Below are 20,124 nucleotides of genomic sequence, written 5' to 3'. Positions count from 1 at the left end.
TTCCTTCCGAAACTCTGCATGAAATACAAAATATTTTAAACAAAGATTTTTTAATATTCACCTTGGACCCCTCTATCAAACGGATATCTCCATTTCGACATTAGGTTTACGATTTCACAGAGTTTGATAAAAATGTACAGTCACCCAAGAAAAGTGATGCTTTTTCTGTCACATCCATAACGCATCTTTTATTGGCGTTTTCTGGCATGCCCTAGATGTACTATGGGAATTGTTCTTGTTCTATCACTTCTCCAGTATGGTACAGCCTTAAAATATGCAACACCTGTTTAAATACTGGGAGACAATAAAACATGCACTGGGTCATTTGTTGCCATTTTGGAGTTCAAGTGTCACGTCCATAACGCTGGAATTGCTCTCCAGCAGAAAGAAGGCTGATATCATTTGACAGAAATTATGCTATAGGTTTTAGTGATCTGTACTGACTGAATGTAGTAAACATGGGGGAAGTCCAGATACCAAATTCTGAACTATAATTTATAGTGGCAATAATCCCTGCATAGATTGCAGGCACTAATGAAACCACTTTTTATTTTTTCTATATGGTCCCTACTGCTCGAATCGGCCATGCTTGTCTGGTCTGTTGTTAAGCCTTTGCCCTTAGCAGGGCATGAAGAAGCCATCTGCATGCTTCTACTTTCGTATTCTGCCTCCTCTTTCTCCATTGCTGCTGTTTTGATTGGCGATCACATAGGACTGGAGAAACCAGCCAGGTTCTCTGACTCCCAGGGGGCCCTCTGTGCCGAGGTCACAGAAACCACCTGCTCTGGGCAAGTCTTCATCCTAAACACTCTAAAGCTGGTTCAAAAGGTTAAAGGGAGCAGGATAATACTGCTTCTTTGATACAATACAAATCTCGGTGATATGAATATCAGCCATCACATAACGCACTGGTCCGGTGCTGCGATTTTGACATTTAAATCCTACATTCAGAATGCACAATATGGAGTGGCGATTAGATTATCTCATCCGAAAGTGTGATCTTGAAGGGCAGTATGGACCCTTTTCAGTCACGTGACCTTCGTAAATGCGACCGCCATTTTGGACATGTAGTGGACTTCGGCTCAAATCGGTTTGAATGCGAGGAAGGCGACAAACATAAAAGAAAAAGGAGCGAGATGCAGAAAACTGTATTTACTAGTTTACTGTAATTATGATCTGGCAGCTATTTACACCGGATCCAGCGTAAATAGCTGCCGGAGCCAACGTCCGGCCGGGCCGCGCGCGCGCGCCGGAACCTCGGACGTTGGCTCCGGCGGCTATTTACACTCACTACGTTTACATGCACATAGAGAGAATCGAATTTCTGCCGTTGCTCGACTGAAACCGAAGTTCAAAATGCCATGTATACACCTTAATTCGGCTGAAATTGAACCGAACTTGATTTCTCGGAATCGAGCTACACGACCTAGTTTATGCGATTTCTGCCGAGCTACTTTGCGCATGTAAACCCTATCGAGCTAGTTGTCGAGCTACTTCCGGAAGTGACGAGTGACGAGACCACAAGCGGGAAACACAACAGCCTCGGTCGGCATGACAACGAATCATGACAACGGCATGAATCTTTTCTTTTTGTGGCATTGTTTGCACTGTTAAAATTTAGCTCACTTACTGTATCACCAAATACATCTGTACAGCTGTTGCATAGCTGTGAATTGTGTACATAAACAAGTCATTGTATTTGTGTATATATATATATGTCCAACATCTGAAGAATGTCAATAAAAACAAAACAATTGAACTTTTTGTGTGTTTATTAAGAAATAAGTCAAATTGTAAGCAAAAAAAAAAAATTTTTTTGTAAGCAAAAAATGGACTTTAGAAAAATATTATTGTGCAAAATAAGTTGTCTTACAAAACAGTGGTCTGCGCCGGACGGTTTGTAGCCATAGTCTGTTAGAGCAAGCCGAACAGCTTGAACACGGAACTGCTAGTGTTGCCAGATTGGGGGTTTTAAGTGCATTTTAGCGGATTTGAACATGTTTTGGGCTGGAAAACGTCAGCAGTATCTGGCAACACTATAGCTCTTCTTCATGACGACAACCGGAAGTGTACCAACACGATGGGGCGTGTAGCGCCACGTGTGGCTCGGGTGCACAATGCACCTTGCACAATAGCCCTATTTCACTTGTGCATGTAGGATTGGATTTCTCTGGCACCCCTGCTGGGACCCTTTGCTCGATTACCAACAGCAGCTCGATTTGGACGTGCATGTAAACGTACTGACTGGATCCGGTGTAAATAGCTGCCAGATCATAATTACAGTAAACTAGAATGGAATGTTAACAGCAATGTAATGCCTTTTCTGGCTAATTTTATTCGTCTTACCTCCAACAAAGTGGTCACTACACAAGCGCTGGTATGCCGCTATCCATCTTCTCCGTCGGTCAGCATCTACCGGGATCCGATAAAATGATAACCCTTGCCTTGTTTGTTGATGGTTACTACATCCAGGTGCACAACAACATAGTGGCATGATGGAAGTCTTGCTGAAAATAAACACTTTCTTTGCTGCCGTTCCTCAATGCTGGCTGTGGTAAACTACTGGTAGTACATGTCCAAAATGGCGGCCGCGTTTGTCGTGACGTCACGTGAAAAGGGTCCATATGAAATGGTGCATCACTGACAGAAGCAGGGGTTTGGCGGTGGGAGTTGGGAATGAATAGTGTGTGCAAGTTAGGGTGCTTGGAGATGATCAGCGTTTTGAGCTTCTCTCATCATTAAAGTAGGTGCATCATACGTTTTAACCTGCAAGGTTGAAGTGGTGCTACATCAAGACGTGTTTGAAAACAGGTAATTCCAGGAGCCCGTTTATTGTACAATGGTTCTGGCTTTGGTAGTCTTTTGGACAAGAAGGGAAAAAGCACATCGTTGCTGCTTCATATCATTGCCACTTGCCAAACCTGATCCAGGCTTGAGACAAGCCATGCTTGGTTGACTTGGCCAGAATTGCAGCAGTAGGGTGGCCAGTGGGCAATTTAGAGTAGCCAGTTAACATAACTGAATGTCTTTGGACGAAACTGGAGCATCCAGAGGAATCCCACGCAGACATGGGGAGAGCATGCAAACCACACACGGAAAGACCCCCGTCGGCCACTGGACTCAAACCTAGAACCTCCTTGCTGTGAGGCAGTAGTGCTAACCACTATACCACTGTGCCACCTACTGCTGCCTGTGTAAAGGCTCATTTTGGTTATGGTTTGAAAAGGTCAGAGGTGAACTTTGCATTGAATTGAAGCTCTGTACGCTGAGCTGTAGCTGTCTCCATAGAGAAACAATGGCTTCACTAGTGCAAAATGTTTTTGCTTCTGATTATCTATAAATACCCTGACAGCACTGAAGTGCATATCCTTGCCTTGTGATTAATAAAGAACAGGAATTTCAGTGACACTCAAGTAAAAGTATAAATACACCAAAGTAATACTTAAGTCTACTAGCAAAGTACAGCTTACTCAAGTATTTTCCACCTGTCAGCACAAACCCTGATGTGACACATCCATGCTTGATTAAACATCTTCAGACCATCCATCTAAAATAATTTCAATAGATTATTCTCTGTTATTATTCTGATCAGTTTGTTAACTTGGGACACTGGTTTTAATTCATTAGCTTAGCTATATTTTAGAAGTAATACAGTAAATTGCTTGTTCAGCATAATTTAAAACTGTCATTGCTTTTAGGGCTTAAAGCTTGGGTAGGTCTTTTTTTTTTTTTTTTTTTTAGAAGCATTTTTGGTTATATTTCTTGAAATTCTCTTTACATCCCAACAGCAATGAATAACGCTACGTTCACACTGCAAGGCTTAATGCTCAATTCCGATTTTTTTGTGAAATCCGATTTTTTTGTGAGGTCGTTCACATTAACAAATATATGCGACTTGTATGTGATCCTCAGTATGAACGAAAAGCGACCTAAAAGTGTTCCGCATGCGCATTGCAGGATACGACGACGTCACACGCAGTGAGCATGGCCAGTGTTTACGGAAGTAAAACCGCCCGGTTGCGGTATGACCCATCCAATCTAGCTTGAATAGCTGCATCCCCCCAAATGGAAATCAGCTCCCTAACCTCTGCGTCCTTCCATTGAGAAGATTCAGAACCTTCACAGCCCGAAGCGTCCCTCGCATTGATGTCATGCGCAGGGGCGCAGATACGTTTTTTGAACTGGGGGGGGGGGACAAAGCTGCCAGCAAACCAACCCCAACCCCGATATGCCTGTCAAACTTGTTGTTAGTAACCATAGCAACCAAGCTCGAGCTCGCAACCTGTGCAGTCTGCGCAGCTCAACCAACCGAATATCAGTCTTTGTTTTGTTTTATGTGAGTTGTTGCAACTATGTATACACTGCTGTGCACCTCAATAAACCGAATGGTAATTAGTCTTTTGATTTTTCCGTGAGGTTTGCCTTATGCAAAGAAAGACAGCATAGACGTTTTTTCCTCCCTATAAGTGGGGGGGACCGAACGAGGTGAATTTAAATCTGCGCCCGTGATTATGCGCCATGTTGTTGTAACTTTTTTTGAGAGACCCGCCGCCTACTTCAGCGCAGAATAGTGACGTTTGTGGCTTGTTGATGACGTGTAAGTCGGATGAGTGCGACCTGGCGGTTCAGACTGAAGTCGCATATGAAAAGAGCGGATAGGAATCGGAATTAGGACCACATATCCAAACGGCCTGGGTCGGATTTGAAAAAATCGGATCTGTGTCGTTCATATTGTCAATAAAAGATCGGATACAGGTCACATACGGGCGAAAAGATCGGATTTGAGTCACTTCAGCCTGCAGTGTGAACGTAGCCTAAATCAAATGCTCTGACAATAAAAAGAAGAAAAAAAATCCATCATCTGTGACAGTCACATGTAACAGTAAAATGTCGTTCCATCATTTCATCTGGTCTGAATGAAATGATTGGATGGCCTACCTGCCTGTCTGCCTACCTGCGTGCACTCTGCCTGTGCCCTCATTGCATGTGATTGGAGTCTTCCACAAGGCAAGGCAGACATATTGCTCCCCCAACTCACACTCTCTCTCTTTCTCATGGACTTGTCCTCCAGCAGTAGTCAGGCAGTGCACATTCATGGATTTTGAAGGGAAGGGGCTGAGATTTTTTTTTTTTTTTTTGGTTGGATGCTTTCAAACTGTAGCTTATTCTTGCTGGTTTCTCCAAAATGACCCACCCTAGCTTTAAAATAGGACTTCCAATAATACACATACACAGTATGGCCAAAAGTTTGACGACACCTGACCAATCAGACCCATATGTTCTTGTTCAACATCCCATTCCAGATTTATTCCCTCTGTTGTTACAGTAAAATCCACTCTTCTGGGAAGGCTTTCCACTCGATTTTAGGGTGTCTCTGTGAGGATTTCTCTTCATTCAGCCACAAGAGCACTCGTGAGATCAGGCACTGAGGAGGTCTGGGGTTCAGTCGGTGTTCCAGTTCATCCCAAAAGCAGTGTTGCCAGATATTGCTAACGTTTTCCACCCCAAAATATGTTCAAAACCAGCCAAAAAGCACCTAAACCTGCCCAATCTGGCAACACTGCCCAAAAGGTGTTCAGTGGAATTGAGTTCAGTCAGGGCTCTGTGCAGGACACTCAAGTTCTTCCACGCCATCCTTAACACTCCATGCGTTCATGGAGCTCACAGAGTTCAACATTAACGGTCGTTCAACTGTCCAGGACAACTAAATGTTTGGTCCACACAAGTCAAATCTACTTCTGCCTGTCCAATGGGACAAGTTGAATTATTCCCGAGTCTCCTGCATATTGATAGTGGCTCCCTGATGCCCACAAGTTAGATACAATATCCCGGAATCTAGAGCGAGTGTGTGAGCAAGAGCGAGAGAGAGCGCACATCCTGATTACTCTGTCTTGTTAAGTAGACCAATCAGTGTTCTGTGTGGGCAGGCTTATAGTAATGATTCCTTATGTTTTTATATCTTTTAGGGACCACATCTTTTCAGGATTGTTGAAAATCACCAAAAAAAAATTAATAGTAATTATTCCAGAGTTAATTCAATAAAGTTCCAACAAAACCAGTTCAATCCTGTCAGCGATCTGGCCGTGTTATTGTTCACAAAATTCCGGGGAAGCCGAGTACAGCAGGTGCGTGTGTAAAAATAAGCACAGCGTAATATCTAGTTATAGATTATTAGACACTGAATTCACCGAAATCGGAGAACTGGTGATCAAATACCTCAATAAAATAAATATCTGTGGTGAATCTTCATTTCATTCAAACATTCATTATATTTTTCTTTTGTGTGGTACACATTGACTATCTCAGATGTCGTAAAATATTTCGGGGGAAGTATACGACAGTGCCGAACTCACTAACGGTTTGATTTTATTTACAATGCGATTCTGTCACCCTTATCATGTCCAACTTGTTTTCTTTTGGTTTTATTTCTTTAACTTAATTTATACTTTAAATTTTATTGGATTAATTGAGAGGCTTTGAATTTGGGTAAGTCTAACTCAAAACTGCAGATCAGGTAATGAGTTATAACAACACATGCACCATAATGGGGCATTGGATAGTTTCTGTTTATTGTTATAGTTAAGGTTTGAGTTTTATTGAAAAATTATAAATTAAAGCATAATGATTATCATAACTATACCTGCTTTTTGATACACTTTGTTAACCACTTTCCTTTCACTGAACTAGTAAATACATGAGAATAAAAAGGTTATGGTCAGGACTAGCAGCGGTCTCAAAAGTAGCCGGTCACCGGCCGCAAATCGCTGGCTATGGCTTGTTATGCCGCCGGCTATTGTCAGTCGAGTCACAAAATTTAATATTAAATATTTCTGACAGCAAAAAAAGTTGTGAACGTAAATTATATCCACTATGTCATGTATGTCCGTTGCCACGCCAACTGTGTTTACATCCTCGACACGAGTGCAGCCATTACTGCCACCTGTGTTGCCAGATTGTGTTTACATCCTCGACACGAGTGCAGCCATTACTGCCGCCTGTGTTGCCAGATTGCGCGTTTTCCCGCCCAATTTGGGCGGTTTTAAGTGCATTTTGGCGGGTTTTGAACATATTTTGGGCTGTAAAACGTCAGCAGTATCTGGCAACATATTTTTTTACTTAATACAATAAATTAATGGGTGCCAACATTTTTGCCAAAATGGTATTTTATTTTCCATTGTTTAGGCAGCTTCAGCATCATACTGTGAGATTCTGTTCAAATTGTTTTTTTTTTTTTTTTTCTTCTATGAAGCCTGAGCCATTTATTTTATTAGTTTATAATTATTGTTTAATTTAGTCTTCAGGAGAGACTGCCTGCACACAGTACTAGTATTAATAGTTTTTTTTTTTTCTTACATGAAAGCTGAGGCATTTATATTATATTTGAAGGTAACTTCATGTTGTGCTGTGAGGTTCTCTGCACTTTAACTTTTGAACCAACAGGTGCATTTGGATAAGTAAAGCCTATTTTTCTGCATTTTTGTAGTCCTGGTAATCTTTTATATTGGTAAAGTTGTTTATAGGACCATTTCTCAGTGTCTGTTTTTTTAATCAATCGTTTTTCAGTAATAACTTAATATTTAACATATCACTCAATTTTAAACAACCCCCGCGCCTCCCCCATAGTCTCCAAAATTTCTGTGGGAAACACTGGCGTGCGTAACAACGCTAATCAAGCTTAAGCTAGACGACCCGCCTCAAATAGCCGTCCCGGGTAAATGTTATCCCAATTTTAGATGGCCTGTTCCAAACCATCCTGCCCCATGAAAAATTCGTACTTGCATGCATATCTATCTATCTATCTATCTATCTATCTATCTATCTATCTATCTATCTATCTATCTATCTATCTATCTATGCACGCTTTGCGTGCATTATGTCTGCCGCTGGCAGACATTTTACCATTTTGCACCCTGCTGTAAATTATTTGTACCCTGCTATTCTCCCAAACTTTGAAGCCCCTGCACTAGGGCTGGGTATCACCAGATACCTCACGATATGATACCATGGCGATATTTTGCCCACGATAACGATAATATCACGGTACAGCGATTCAGCGATAATCGATATATTGCAAGAAATTTCAACCACATCACGATATCTGTGTCACTGAAGAAAATCAGAATTTATTGACCACTGTAAAGTTACATTTCACATACATAACTACACACTCCAGCCAGACATATATTTGTCTCTATTCCACTGCTGGCAAAACCAAGAGTTGCTTCACTACAACATACAGAAAATTCCCATTTCTGTGCTAGTATTCTCAACTTTTCTGTAAGCATGGACACATCAGTGCTGCTTAACAAGCAGAATCAAATTGTTTTATGAAAACTTAAAACTTGCACTGCAGACTGCACAGACATTTCAGTGCTAACACTAATATCAATTTGTTCTTTGTAAACTTGAGAACATATACGTGAGAACATTTAACTTGTGCTTAGTACTTGTGTAAAGTTTAATCCAAACCTGTACTGTGAGCACACATTTCAAAACTGCATGTTCTTCTTCAGGAAGAGCAACTGGTCAGCATGCTCAGAGGTGAGACGGCTCCTCTGAGAGCTGATTACGTCACGTGCAGTAGAAATTGAATATCTAATTGGAGTGAAACAGGTTTTGCGAAGTGCGTACTCTTTGTCCAGCTCACTTTTTTTTTTCTCCTTTCCTTTGGAATCCAAAGTGCCTCCAAACATCTGCCTTAAAGTTCGGCGGCGTCTCTCGGTTTACGTTAACAGCCATGCTTGCTTGTTTTTTTTTCCTCACTGCAACCACCGGGGAAAAAAAGAGAAGACGAAGAGTGCCTTGCAGTGAGGTAGCGGCACAGCGACACCTTGCGGAGCGGAGGTGCGGAAGTCGTACTGGATTTACAACCCGTCTGAAACATGATTTATTATTTGAAAAAATATCGATATTCAAATTTTGAGTATCGATATTGAATCGGAAGACAAAGTATCGCGATATATCGCCGTATCGATATTTTTGCCCACCCCTAGTCAGGACAAATTAATATATGGTCAGGACAAGTGAAAAATCTTACTGCTTGTCCGACTAGATAAATGGATCAAAAAGTTAATGTCGAACCCTGGCTCACTTTGTGCACAGGGGCATTGTCATGCTGGAACAAGTTTGGGTCTCTTATGGCCCTTTTCCACTACCCTTTTTCAGCTCGCTTCAGCCCAACACGGCTCGCGTTTCGACTACCAAAAAGCAGCACGACTCAGCTCGCTTCAGCCCTGCTTAGCCCCCAAAACTCGCACCGTTTTGGAGTGGGGCTGAAGCGAGCCAAACCGAGCTGAGTGAGGCTAGGGGCGTGAGGAGACACTCCCCTGTGCACTGATTGGTGAGGAGTGTCCTCACACGCCCCGCGAGCACGCTGGGATCTGTAAACACCGTAAACCCGGAAGAAGGAGAATTACGAATTATGAAGCCTTATGCGCCTCGCCTCATCTATACGCTCTTGCCAGTATCTGTTGGCGTTGTCGGTGACAACAAGCCACAGCACCAAGACCAGCAACACTAACGACTCCATGTCCTCCATGTTTATTGTTTACTATCCGGGTCGTGAGACTACCGCTTAAAAGATCACTGATGTCACTGTTTGCGCCGCCTAACGACATCACCTGATGTCCACCCACTTTCGCTAACTCCACCCAATGTGTCCACCCACTTCCAGCCAGCACGGTTCAGCGCGGTTATAGTCGAAATGAGCAATTCCAGCGTTATGGACGTGACACTTGAACTCAAAATGGCAACAAATGACCCAGTGCATGTTTTATTGTCTCCCAGTATTTAAACAGGTGTTGCATATTTTAAGGCTGTACCATACTGGAGAAGTGATAGAACAAGAACAATTCCCATAGTACATCTAGGGCATGCCAGAAAACGCCAATAAAAGATGCGTTATGGATGTGACAGAAAAAGTATCACTTTTCTTGGGTGACTGTACATTTTTATCAAACTCTGTGAAATCGTAAACCTAATGTCGAAATGGAGATATCCGTTTGATAGAGGGGTCCAAGGTGAATATTAAAAAATCTTTGTTTAAAATATTTTGTATTTCATGCAGAGTTTCGGAAGGAAAAGTCAGCGTTATGGATGTGACGAAATTCCGTTATGGATGTGACGCGTCTGAAATAGACATGGCATATGTTTAGAAAATCAGCAATTTAACCACCATAACCCTTTGAAAAACTCTCTAAATATCAGCTAAAACTATCAAAGTTCTTAAATAATATTTAGGATGCTATTGTTTTGCTGTTTTGTGGATTTTAGCATACATTTCTGTGGCTTGTGGCAATAATATAGAATTGTACATGATCAAAGTTGATTTTAGCTTGGGGTTTACATTATAAGAAAGAAAGACTGACAGTGACATATTAGGTGATCAAAATATTTATTTATGTATTTATTTGTTTATTTATTTAGTTTGTTTAGTTTGAAATTTGGGATGCTTTATTTTTGCATGGTGAGGTTGACATTTACATGGAATTGCCCAAATGCAACTCCAACAGCCCCGCTCGGCTCGACTCAGCCCGACTCAGCACGGCACGGCTCAGCCGCGTTGGTAGTGGAAAAGCGGCATTAGTTCCAGTGAAGAGAAATTGTAATGCTACAGCATACAGAGACATTCTATATGATTGTGTACTTCTAACTTTGTGGCCACAATTTGGGGAAGAACCACATATGGGCGTGATGGTCAGGTGTTCATAAACCTTTGGTCATATAGTTGTATGTTACTGACTGTAACTTGCTGCTATGCACAAATTGTCAGCCCCCCTCTATTCTGTTCAAAGCACAGCACCACTAAGTAAATAAACGCCAATAGAAGTGAAGGACAGTGGTGTGGTCCTTCATCCAAAACCACAGTTTTGGTTCCAGATATTCACAGATTCTGAGCCAGACAGTGAGGTTTGTTTGATTTACATATATGGACCCTTTTCACGTGACGTCACGACAAACGCGGCCGCCATTTTGGACATGTACTACCAGTAGTTTACCACAGTCAGCATTGAGGAACGGCAGCAAAGAAAGTGTTTATTTTCAGCAAGACTTCCATCATGCCACTATATTGTTGTGCACCTGGATGTAGTAACCATCAACAAACAAGGCAAGGGTTATCATTTTATCGGATCCCGGTAGATGCTGACCGACGGAGAAGATGGATAGCGGCATACCAACGCTTGTGTAGTGACCACTTTGTTGGAGGTAAGACGAATAAAATTAGCCAGAAGAGGCATTACATTGCTGTTAACATTCCATTCTAGTTTACTGTAATTATGATCTGGCAGCTATTTACACCGGATCCAGTGTAAATAGCCGCCGGAGCCAACGTCCGAGGTTCCGGAGCGCGCTCGCTCGCGGCCCGGCCGGACGTTGGCTCCGGCAGCTATTTACACTGGATCCGGTGTAAATAGCTGCCAGATCGTAATTACAGTAAACTAGTAAATACAGTTTTCTGCATCTCGCTCCTTTTTCTTTTATGTTTGTCGCCTTCCTCGCATTCAAACCGATTTGAGCCGAAGTCCACTACATGTCCAAAATGGCGGTCGCGTTTACGAAGGTCACGTGACTGAAAAGGGTACTGTTGTTTTTGCTTGTGAGTTTTCACTCCTGTACAGTAAGGTAATAGACAATGTAATTGACATTTTTAGCTGGGATGTGTGTGATTTTTAGTCATACTAAAACATTTTTTTTTTTTTTGCATAACGTAATTTTTTTTTTGCATAACGTAATTTATGCAGTCATATCATAGTCGCCTGATGCTGCCAGTAAACCATGGCAGGTGAAAGTCAACTATAGCTACAACAACACAAAAAAACCCTACGTTTGACATGTTTTGTCTGGTGTCTTTGCTGTGCTGCAAATGGTCCAGTAACTAAATAGCATCTGGTCAGCGGAGGACCTGTGGTGGTCTCTTTCAGCTGATACATGGTGTAACAAGTCAGCTATCATATGTCAACAGTCAGCACTCATATAACAAATCAATAACTATGAGAAATGGGGCACTTTATGGATGTTCTTCTAATTCGATTCATTCACTAACATTTATCTGATTATAAAAACAAGTCACATAGCTAATTTCCCTTTTTTCAATTTCCAAAAACTATTTGTATTGCTCAATTTGTATTCATTTCCAGGCAAGTCACTCCTGCGTCAGTGAATTAGGTTAATGATTTTCCAGCGCTCTAGCTTTGCTCATAAACATTGAAAGAAGAATTCAAGCAAAGTATTGTGCTGAACACTGTAATTGCACTGAATGTTTTATCTGTGTGGTCGGGAGCAAAAGTGAATCTCTACATTCATCGGAATGTTATTTAATAGATTCATACGTTATCTTTAAAATTGTGACATATTAATTCACCCAATTCATGATTTGATTTACAATATTTTTGAAAAAAAAAACCCACATGAAATTAAGGAAATTTTATTTAAAAATGCCAAAAAAGCAACATACATTTTTTTATTCTTTACCTTAAATATTCCTTTTGTTAAATAAAAAAAATAATTTTCTTAATAATCAACAATAATTATTTACACACATTTGTAAAGGTTGGCGTAAAATATAATAGCCTATTAACTGAAATATTCCTCATCTCATCTCATTATCTGTAGCCGCTTTATCCTTCTACAGGGTCGCAGGCAAGCTGGAGCCTATCCCAGCTGACTACGGGCGAAAGGCGGGGTACACCCTGGACAAGTCGCCAGGTCATCACAGGGCTGACACATAGACACAGACAACCATTCACACTCACATTCACACCTACAGTCAATTTAGAGTCACCAGTTAACCTAACCTGCATGTCTTTGGACTGTGGGGGAAACCGGAGCACCCGGAGGAAACCCACGCGGACACGGGGAGAACATGCAAACTCCGCACAGAAAGGCCCTCGCCGGCCACGGAGCTCGAACCCAGGACCTTCTTGCTGTGAGGCGACAGCGCTAACCACTACACCACCGTGCCGCCCGCTGAAATATTCCTTTTATTAAAAATGAAAAAGTTAATAATAGGAGTTCTCAATAAACATTTATGAACATTTGTACTGTTTCCTTTTGCTTCTCCTTTATTTTGTTTTCAGCAGTCTGTAAAAAGAGAGCTCTGATTTCTTGTTAAATCTATTTGTACAGTCAGTCAGTCTAGGGCTGTGCGATATATTGAATATACTCGATATATCGCGAAAATTCTGTGTGCGATACATAAAATTATTATATCGTAACTATCAAGTATTTTATGGTCATCTTCCGACTTGCGTTTGTTTCGTGTTTGTTTAAAACATTTCCCGGTGGTTTTCTCTCTGTCCCTCAGGCAGTAACGTGAGAGGCTGCCTAAGGGTAAAGAAAACAATAACGTCACGCACTCGCCAACCAATCCCGGGCGACATCTCGGTGCTGAAAGGAACTTCCGGGAAGATTTTCTAGTTTCGGTTGTGTTGCCAGATTGGGCAGTTTTAAGTGCGTTTTGGCGGGTTTTGAACATATTTTGAGCTGGAAAACATCAGCAGTATCTGGCAATGCTGCCGGCGGGAAGATTTCCTGGTTCCGGTTTACAGCGCTGACTCAGTTCGTGCAATCGCTGGTGTTGCATAGGCTACCGTGTAAGCTCTGTCAATTTCAGCGACAAATTACTTCCTAAAAGAACGAGTAAGGGGTCAGTCAACTGGCATTTTTTGGATATCGCGAGGAGGACGTGGAACAGCAAATGCCAGTTTGTAAAGTGTGCAAAAAAAAAAAACCTGTCATCACGAAAGGCAGCAGCACGACAAATATGTTCCATCACCTGAAACTCACCCGGTACAGTATGAAGAGTCTCTTAAACTCCGAACTACTTGCTCACGAGCTAAAACCCCCCACAAGCTAAACAAACGACCCTAGCGGCCTCGTTCTCCAAAGCCCCCCCATATGAGAAAACGAGTCAGAGATGGAGAGCTATAACGGATGTAATCACTAACATCATTGCCGAAGACATGATCCCAATTAGTATAGTGGAAAAACCAGGCTTCCAAAAATTACTGAACACACTCGATCCCAAACATGAGTTGCCTGGTCGCAGACATTTTACAGAGAAGGCAATACCGGAATTATACACATCTGAGAGGCAGAGCCAGAAAACATTCAGTTCAAAAGTGTGCAAAGAGAAAAATTATGTTTTGCAGATCTCTCTCTTCTCTCCCTCAATCTCTCTCTCTCTATTGTGAATGTTCCAGTGGTTCTCAGTAGTCAGGTTAATAGCTTGGAGATCTATTTTTTAAAATAATTTAATGAATGAGCACTTTTCTTATTTAGGCTAAATGTCTCTCAGTGTTGAGTTTGCACTTTATTGGTTTGAGCTCTGAGCAGCTCTGTATTGTGTTGCTTCTTTGTTGCAATTTTCAAGATTGTTTTTGCAGTTTGTGCCACATCTTTGTTGAATAAAAAGTCTTATTTCAACTCAATTGTGATTACAACCCCGATTCCAAAAAAGTTGGGACAAAGTACAAATTATAAATAAAAACGGAGTTTTTATGTGGAAGTTTCAAAATTCCATATTTTATTCAGAATAGAACATAGATGACATATCAAATGTTTAAACTGAGAAAATATATCATTTAAAGAGAAAAATTAGATGATTTTAAATTTCATGACAACAACACATCTCAAAAAAGTTGGGACAAGGCCATGTTTACCACTGTGAGACATGCCCTTTTCTCTTTACAACAGTCTGTAAACGTCTGGGGACTGAGGAGACAAGTTGCTCAAGTTTAGGGATAGGAATGTTAACCCATTCTTGTCTAATGTAGGATTCTAGTTGCTCAACTGTCTTAGGTCTTTTTTGTCGTATCTTCCGTTTTATGATGCGCCAAATGTTTTCTATGGGTGAAAGATCTGGACTGCAGGCTGGCCAGTTCAGTACCCGGACCCTTCTTCTACGCAGACATGATGCTGTAATTGATGCAGTATGTGGTTTGGCATTGTCATGTTGGAAATGCAAGGTCTTCCCTGAAAGAGACGTCGTCTGGATGGGAGCATATGTTGCTCTAGAACCTGGATATACCTTTCAGCAATGATGGTGTCTTTCCAGATGTGTAAGCTGCCCATGCCACACACACTAATGCAACCCCATACCATCAGAGATGCAGGCTTCTGAACTGAGCGCTGATAACAACTTGGGTCGTCCTTCTCCTCTTTAGTCCGAATGACACGGCGTCCCTGATTTCCATAAAGAACTTCAAATTTTGATTCGTCTGACCACAGAACAGTTTTCCACTTTGCCACAGTCCATTTTAAATGAGCCTTGGCCCAGAGAAGACGTCTGCGCTTCTGGATCACGTTTAGATATGGCTTCTTCTTTGAACTATAGAGTTTTAGCTGGCAACGGCGGATGGCACGGTGAATTGTGTTCACAGATAATGTTCTCTGGAAATATTCCTGAGCCCATTTTGTGATCTCCAATACAGAAGCATGCCTGTATGTGATGCAGTGCCGTCTAAGGGCCCGAAGATCACGGGCACCCAGTATGGTTTTCCAGCCTTGACCCTTACGCACAGAGATTCTTCCAGATTCTCTGAATCTTTTGATGATATTATGCACTGTAGATGATGATATGTTCAAACTCTTTGCAATTTTACACTGTCGAACTCCTTTCTGATATTGCTCCACTATTTGTCGGTGCAGAATTAGGGGGATTGGTGATCCTCTTCCCATCTTTACTTCTGAGAGCCGCTGCCACTCCAAGATGCTCTTTTTATACCCAGTCATGTTAATGACCTATTGCCAATTGACCTAATGAGTTGCAATTTGGTCCTCCAGCTGTTCCTTTTTTGTACCTTTAACTTTTCCAGCCTCTTATTGCCCCTGTCCCAACTTTTTTGAGATGTGTTGCTATCATGAACTTTCAAATGAGCCAGTATTTGGCATGAAATTTCAAAATGTCTCATTTTCGACATTTGATATGTTGTCTATGTTCTATTGTGAATACAATATCAGTTTTTGAGATTTGTAAATTATTGCATTCCGTTTTTATTTATAATTTGTACTTTGTCCCAACTTTTTTGGAATCGGGGTTGTAATCACCAACATGAACGTTTAAAATGTGTTGTTGAAAACCACCTGTAAAGTTAACCAAGAATGTTATTTAATCTGCAGGGATTGTAGTGAAAACAGTAAAGAGTAAAAGTTAGATTTCATGGGGTCCTTTAGAGGAGATTTAAATATATCGAGATATATATCGTGAAATTGAGAAAATGTATCGGGATATTCATTTTTTCCCATATCGCACAGCCCTAAGTCAGTCACACGTCTCTTTCCCATTTCAGAGTTTTTGTGTCTGTTTTCGCAGCATTAGAGCCATGTTACTTCTGCTTATAGTAGGCACTTCAGGTGAAAATTGAATACAAATTGCTTGAAACTGGTCTCATTTAATTCAGAATTGAATTGAATGCAGAACATTTTTACAGAATTAAAATGTTTATCCATCCTTGAGATATTACAAATCAAAGATTGAAAAAAATGGATTAATTTTTAGAAAACTTATATTCTGTATGAGGATCACATGGTCCAAAAATGGGCCTTATTAACCCAGAGAGAGTTATTAACGAATGAGATCAAATGTTTTTTTTCTTTAACTTTTTTTTTTATTTTTCCAAGATATTTACATGGAAATTGACAGTAACATAAATGGTTGTATATGGAATACAAATTTTGAAAAATTTGTCAACAATTATGAAAGTTTGTATTTAATTAGTAGTAATTATGCTAATTATGTAAAAATATTAAATCGGTACACTCAAAGTGATAGATTATTTCTAATACCCTCTTTGTGCTCTGTAGGCCTTTTTATTTCTAGTAGGGCCTACTAGTGTTTATATTAAAGAATATAAATGATAATATTCACAGCTTTCAAGGCCAACCTCAAAAAAACTGTGAGAGTCACATCCAATAAACAATTCACATTAATTGAACTGAAATTGACACTCACCTTTCTGACTTCCAGTTTTTTAAAATCTCATTCCGACCACTAAGATCTCAATATTTTTCATCAAAACAACTACAGTTATATTCTAAAACCATTACTTATTTACATGAATCAGTTTGAAAATGAAAAAATAAGTAGGTAAAGCTATGAAAACTCACTTCAAAGTCTCCCGTGAATCATAACATCAAAACTAGCTGACAGAAAATTTTGCTGAATACTTCATCAGAAACTGTGAGAGTGAGAGAACATCCCTATAAAAAGTTATTTGACTGATATTCACAGGTAATCCAGTCAGAAACCGATCAGAAGAGAGGGAGCCTGACCGCTTTCTCATGACTCAAAAAGCACCGGCAGTTTCCTGACATCACATGAGCAGAGTTTTTACTCTCTTGTACCAACTTCAACCTGCCGTTACTCCTAAAGTACTGAACAGATCTTAAGATAAATTGCTTTGGAAAGCAGAGATGAGCTTTTTTTAATGATGGTATTCACAATAGAAAATATTCAAGAGTTAAACAATGACATTTGGAAACTTAAATGAGCATCTGCATGCACAATTTTCACAGCACAGCCAGCGAGTGTCTGATATGTCTACTTATGGCGAAGTTACATGCAATCCCTCTGTTGTATGTTATTGCCCCTCTGCTGTCTGAACAATGAAGTTACAACTAGGAAAAACTATGAGGGTATGCAGCCTGATGATAATCGTGGTTGATTTTTTTTTTTTATTTCATTGTTTTGAATCATCATAAATTTGTACCACAATATATTGTCACACAATATATTGTTATACATTTACTTTAAAATATTTAAAATTGTGGGCGGCACGGTGGTGTAGTGGTTAGCGCTGTCACCTCACAGCAAGAAGGTCCTGGGTTCGAGCCCTGGGGCTGGCAAGGGCCTTTCTGTGTGGAGTTTGCATGTTCTCCCCGTGTCCGCGTGGGTTTCCTCCGGGTGCTCCGGTTTCCCCCACAGTCCAAAGACATGCAGGTTAGGTTAACTGGTGACTCTAAATTGAGCGTAGGTGTGAATGTGAGTGTGAATGGTTGTCTGTGTCTATGTGTCAGCCCTGTGATGACCTGGCGACTTGTCCAGGGTGTACCCCGCCTTTCGCCTGTAGTCAGCTGGGATAGGCTCCAGCTTGCCTGCGACCCTGTAGAAGGATAAAGCGGCTAGAGATAATGAGATGAGATATTTAAAATTGTCACTTTGAGGTCAGTGGTAAAGGCTAGTTAGATCCTCTGCTGCATGATCAGTATGATTTATCTAGTTGGCCACAGCTATCAGATTTTTGCCAGTTACAGTCCCATAGACTATATGAACCTCTGTGTGATGTACCTTTTGCCTTGCATTCATTGTACTTTTATTAGCTGTTATAATTTTAATACCATGTGTATTTTTAGAATTATGGGTAATGAAGAATGTCTTCTTAATCAATTGCTTTCTCTTCCTCACCAGTTTGAAGGAGTCAAGGTCTGGGCAGCCAGGAAAGGACGACCCTGCTTCAACCCAACAACTATTATTATATCCCTCCCCATCTTCCACTTCCAGCTGGATTCTGTATTCCCCAATCCTGTACTGCTTGTGAGCACATCCTGCTCAGCCCTTCTCTGTTTCTCATATCATCAATGGATCAGAGGACACAAGGAGGGCCCACCACACCACCTCCTCTCCCCGCAAATACCCTACCAGTTGAGTGTGAGAAGGAAGGAGGAGGTGGGAAGAAAGACGATGAAGATGAAAAAAGGAAGTGGGAGAAGGAAAGAGATGCAGTGCCGGCTGTTCCCTGCAACTCGGAGGGTGGCACTGGTGAGCAACAGCAGTCTCCACAGTTCTCTGTCAAAGAGACCAGTTACTCAGAGGGCAACGTTAAGCTTAAGATAGGCCTTCAGGCCAAACGAATGAAGAAGCCCCCTAAAATCCTTGAGAACTACGTATGCCGGCCAGCCTTCAGAGCAACAGTTAGACATGGAAGCCGAGGCGGTGGACGAGGCAATCGTCGAGTGGGACCCTCTGATGGTAGTGGCAACACTCCTAGTATGCCACATGTTAAAGAAGCAGAAAAAGACCCCACTGTTAACCCAGGAGTGCCTCAGCCATCAGGTGTTCCATCTAATGCTGCACCTACACCACCTCTTCCTCCTTCCACTTCTACCAGCCCTGAAACTCCTGTGAATGGGAATACCCCAGCTAAAAGAGTAAGTTGGTTCACTTTGGGGTTTTGAAATGGGAAAGGCAAACGTGAATATTAACTAACTAGAAAGAATTACATAGCTCCATTTCAGATGAAAGTTTAAGTCAAGATTTTGGTGGGGATTTTGTTGAGCAAATCTTTCTAGCTTCTTTAATCTGCATGTCTGACGTTCCAGTTTTTTCTGTCTTTTCAGTAACCAAGATCAATCTTTTTTCATTGCTTTTTCTTTGTCTTTCATCTGGCTTAACTTCCCATTTTATGACACATTCGCTACGTTCACACTGCAAGGCTTAATGCTCAATTCCGATTTTTTTGTGAAATCCGATTTTTTTGTGAGGTCGTTCACATTAACAAATATATGCGACTTGTATGTGATCCTCAGTATGAACGAAAAGCGACCTAAAAGTGTTCCGCATGCGCATTGCAGGATACGACGACGTCACACGCAGTGAGCATGGCCAGTGTTTACGGAAGTAAAACCGCCCGGTTGCGGTATGACCCATCCAATCTAGCTTGAATAGCTGCATCCCCCCAAATGGAAATCAGCTCCCTAACCTCTGCGTCCTTCCATTGAGAAGATTCAGAACCTTCACAGCCCGAAGCGTCCCTCGCATTGATGTCATGCGCAGGGGCGCAGATACGTTTTTTGAACTGGGGGGGACAAAAAACTGGGGGGGACAAAGCTGCCAGCAAACCAACCCCAACCCCGATATGCCTGTCAAACTTGTTGTTAGTAACCATAGCAACCAAGCTCGAGCTCGCAACCTGTGCAGTCTGCGCAGCTCAACCAACCGAATATCAGTCTTTGTTTTGTTTTATGTGAGTTGTTGCAACTATGTATACACTGCCGTGCACCTCAATAAACCGAATGGTAATTAGTCTTTTGATTTTTCCGTGAGGTTTGCCTTATGCAAAGAAAGACAGCATAGACGTTTTTTCCTCCCTATAAGTAGGGGGGACCGAACGAGGTGAATTTAAATAT

General features: G+C 41.3%; 1 protein-coding gene across 2 annotated transcripts in view; it reads left to right on the top strand.

The window, feature by feature from the left end:
• The window catches only part of ash1l (ash1 (absent, small, or homeotic)-like (Drosophila)), a 120,177-nt gene that overhangs the window by 12,595 nt on the left and 87,458 nt on the right, over nt 1–20,124 (top strand). For both annotated transcript variants that reach the window (XM_060904928.1, XM_060904927.1), the window contains exon 3: nt 18,407–19,146. In XM_060904928.1, coding sequence (XP_060760911.1) covers nt 18,577–19,146 — 570 coding nt within the window. In that variant the 5' untranslated portion in view covers nt 18,407–18,576. The remainder of the gene's footprint in view (nt 1–18,406; nt 19,147–20,124) is intronic.

The sequence above is a fragment of the Neoarius graeffei genome, chromosome 22 (assembly GCF_027579695.1).
Source record: "Neoarius graeffei isolate fNeoGra1 chromosome 22, fNeoGra1.pri, whole genome shotgun sequence".
Classification (NCBI taxonomy): Eukaryota; Metazoa; Chordata; class Actinopteri; order Siluriformes; family Ariidae; genus Neoarius; species Neoarius graeffei.
This window is presented reverse-complemented; position numbering and strand designations above follow the sequence as displayed.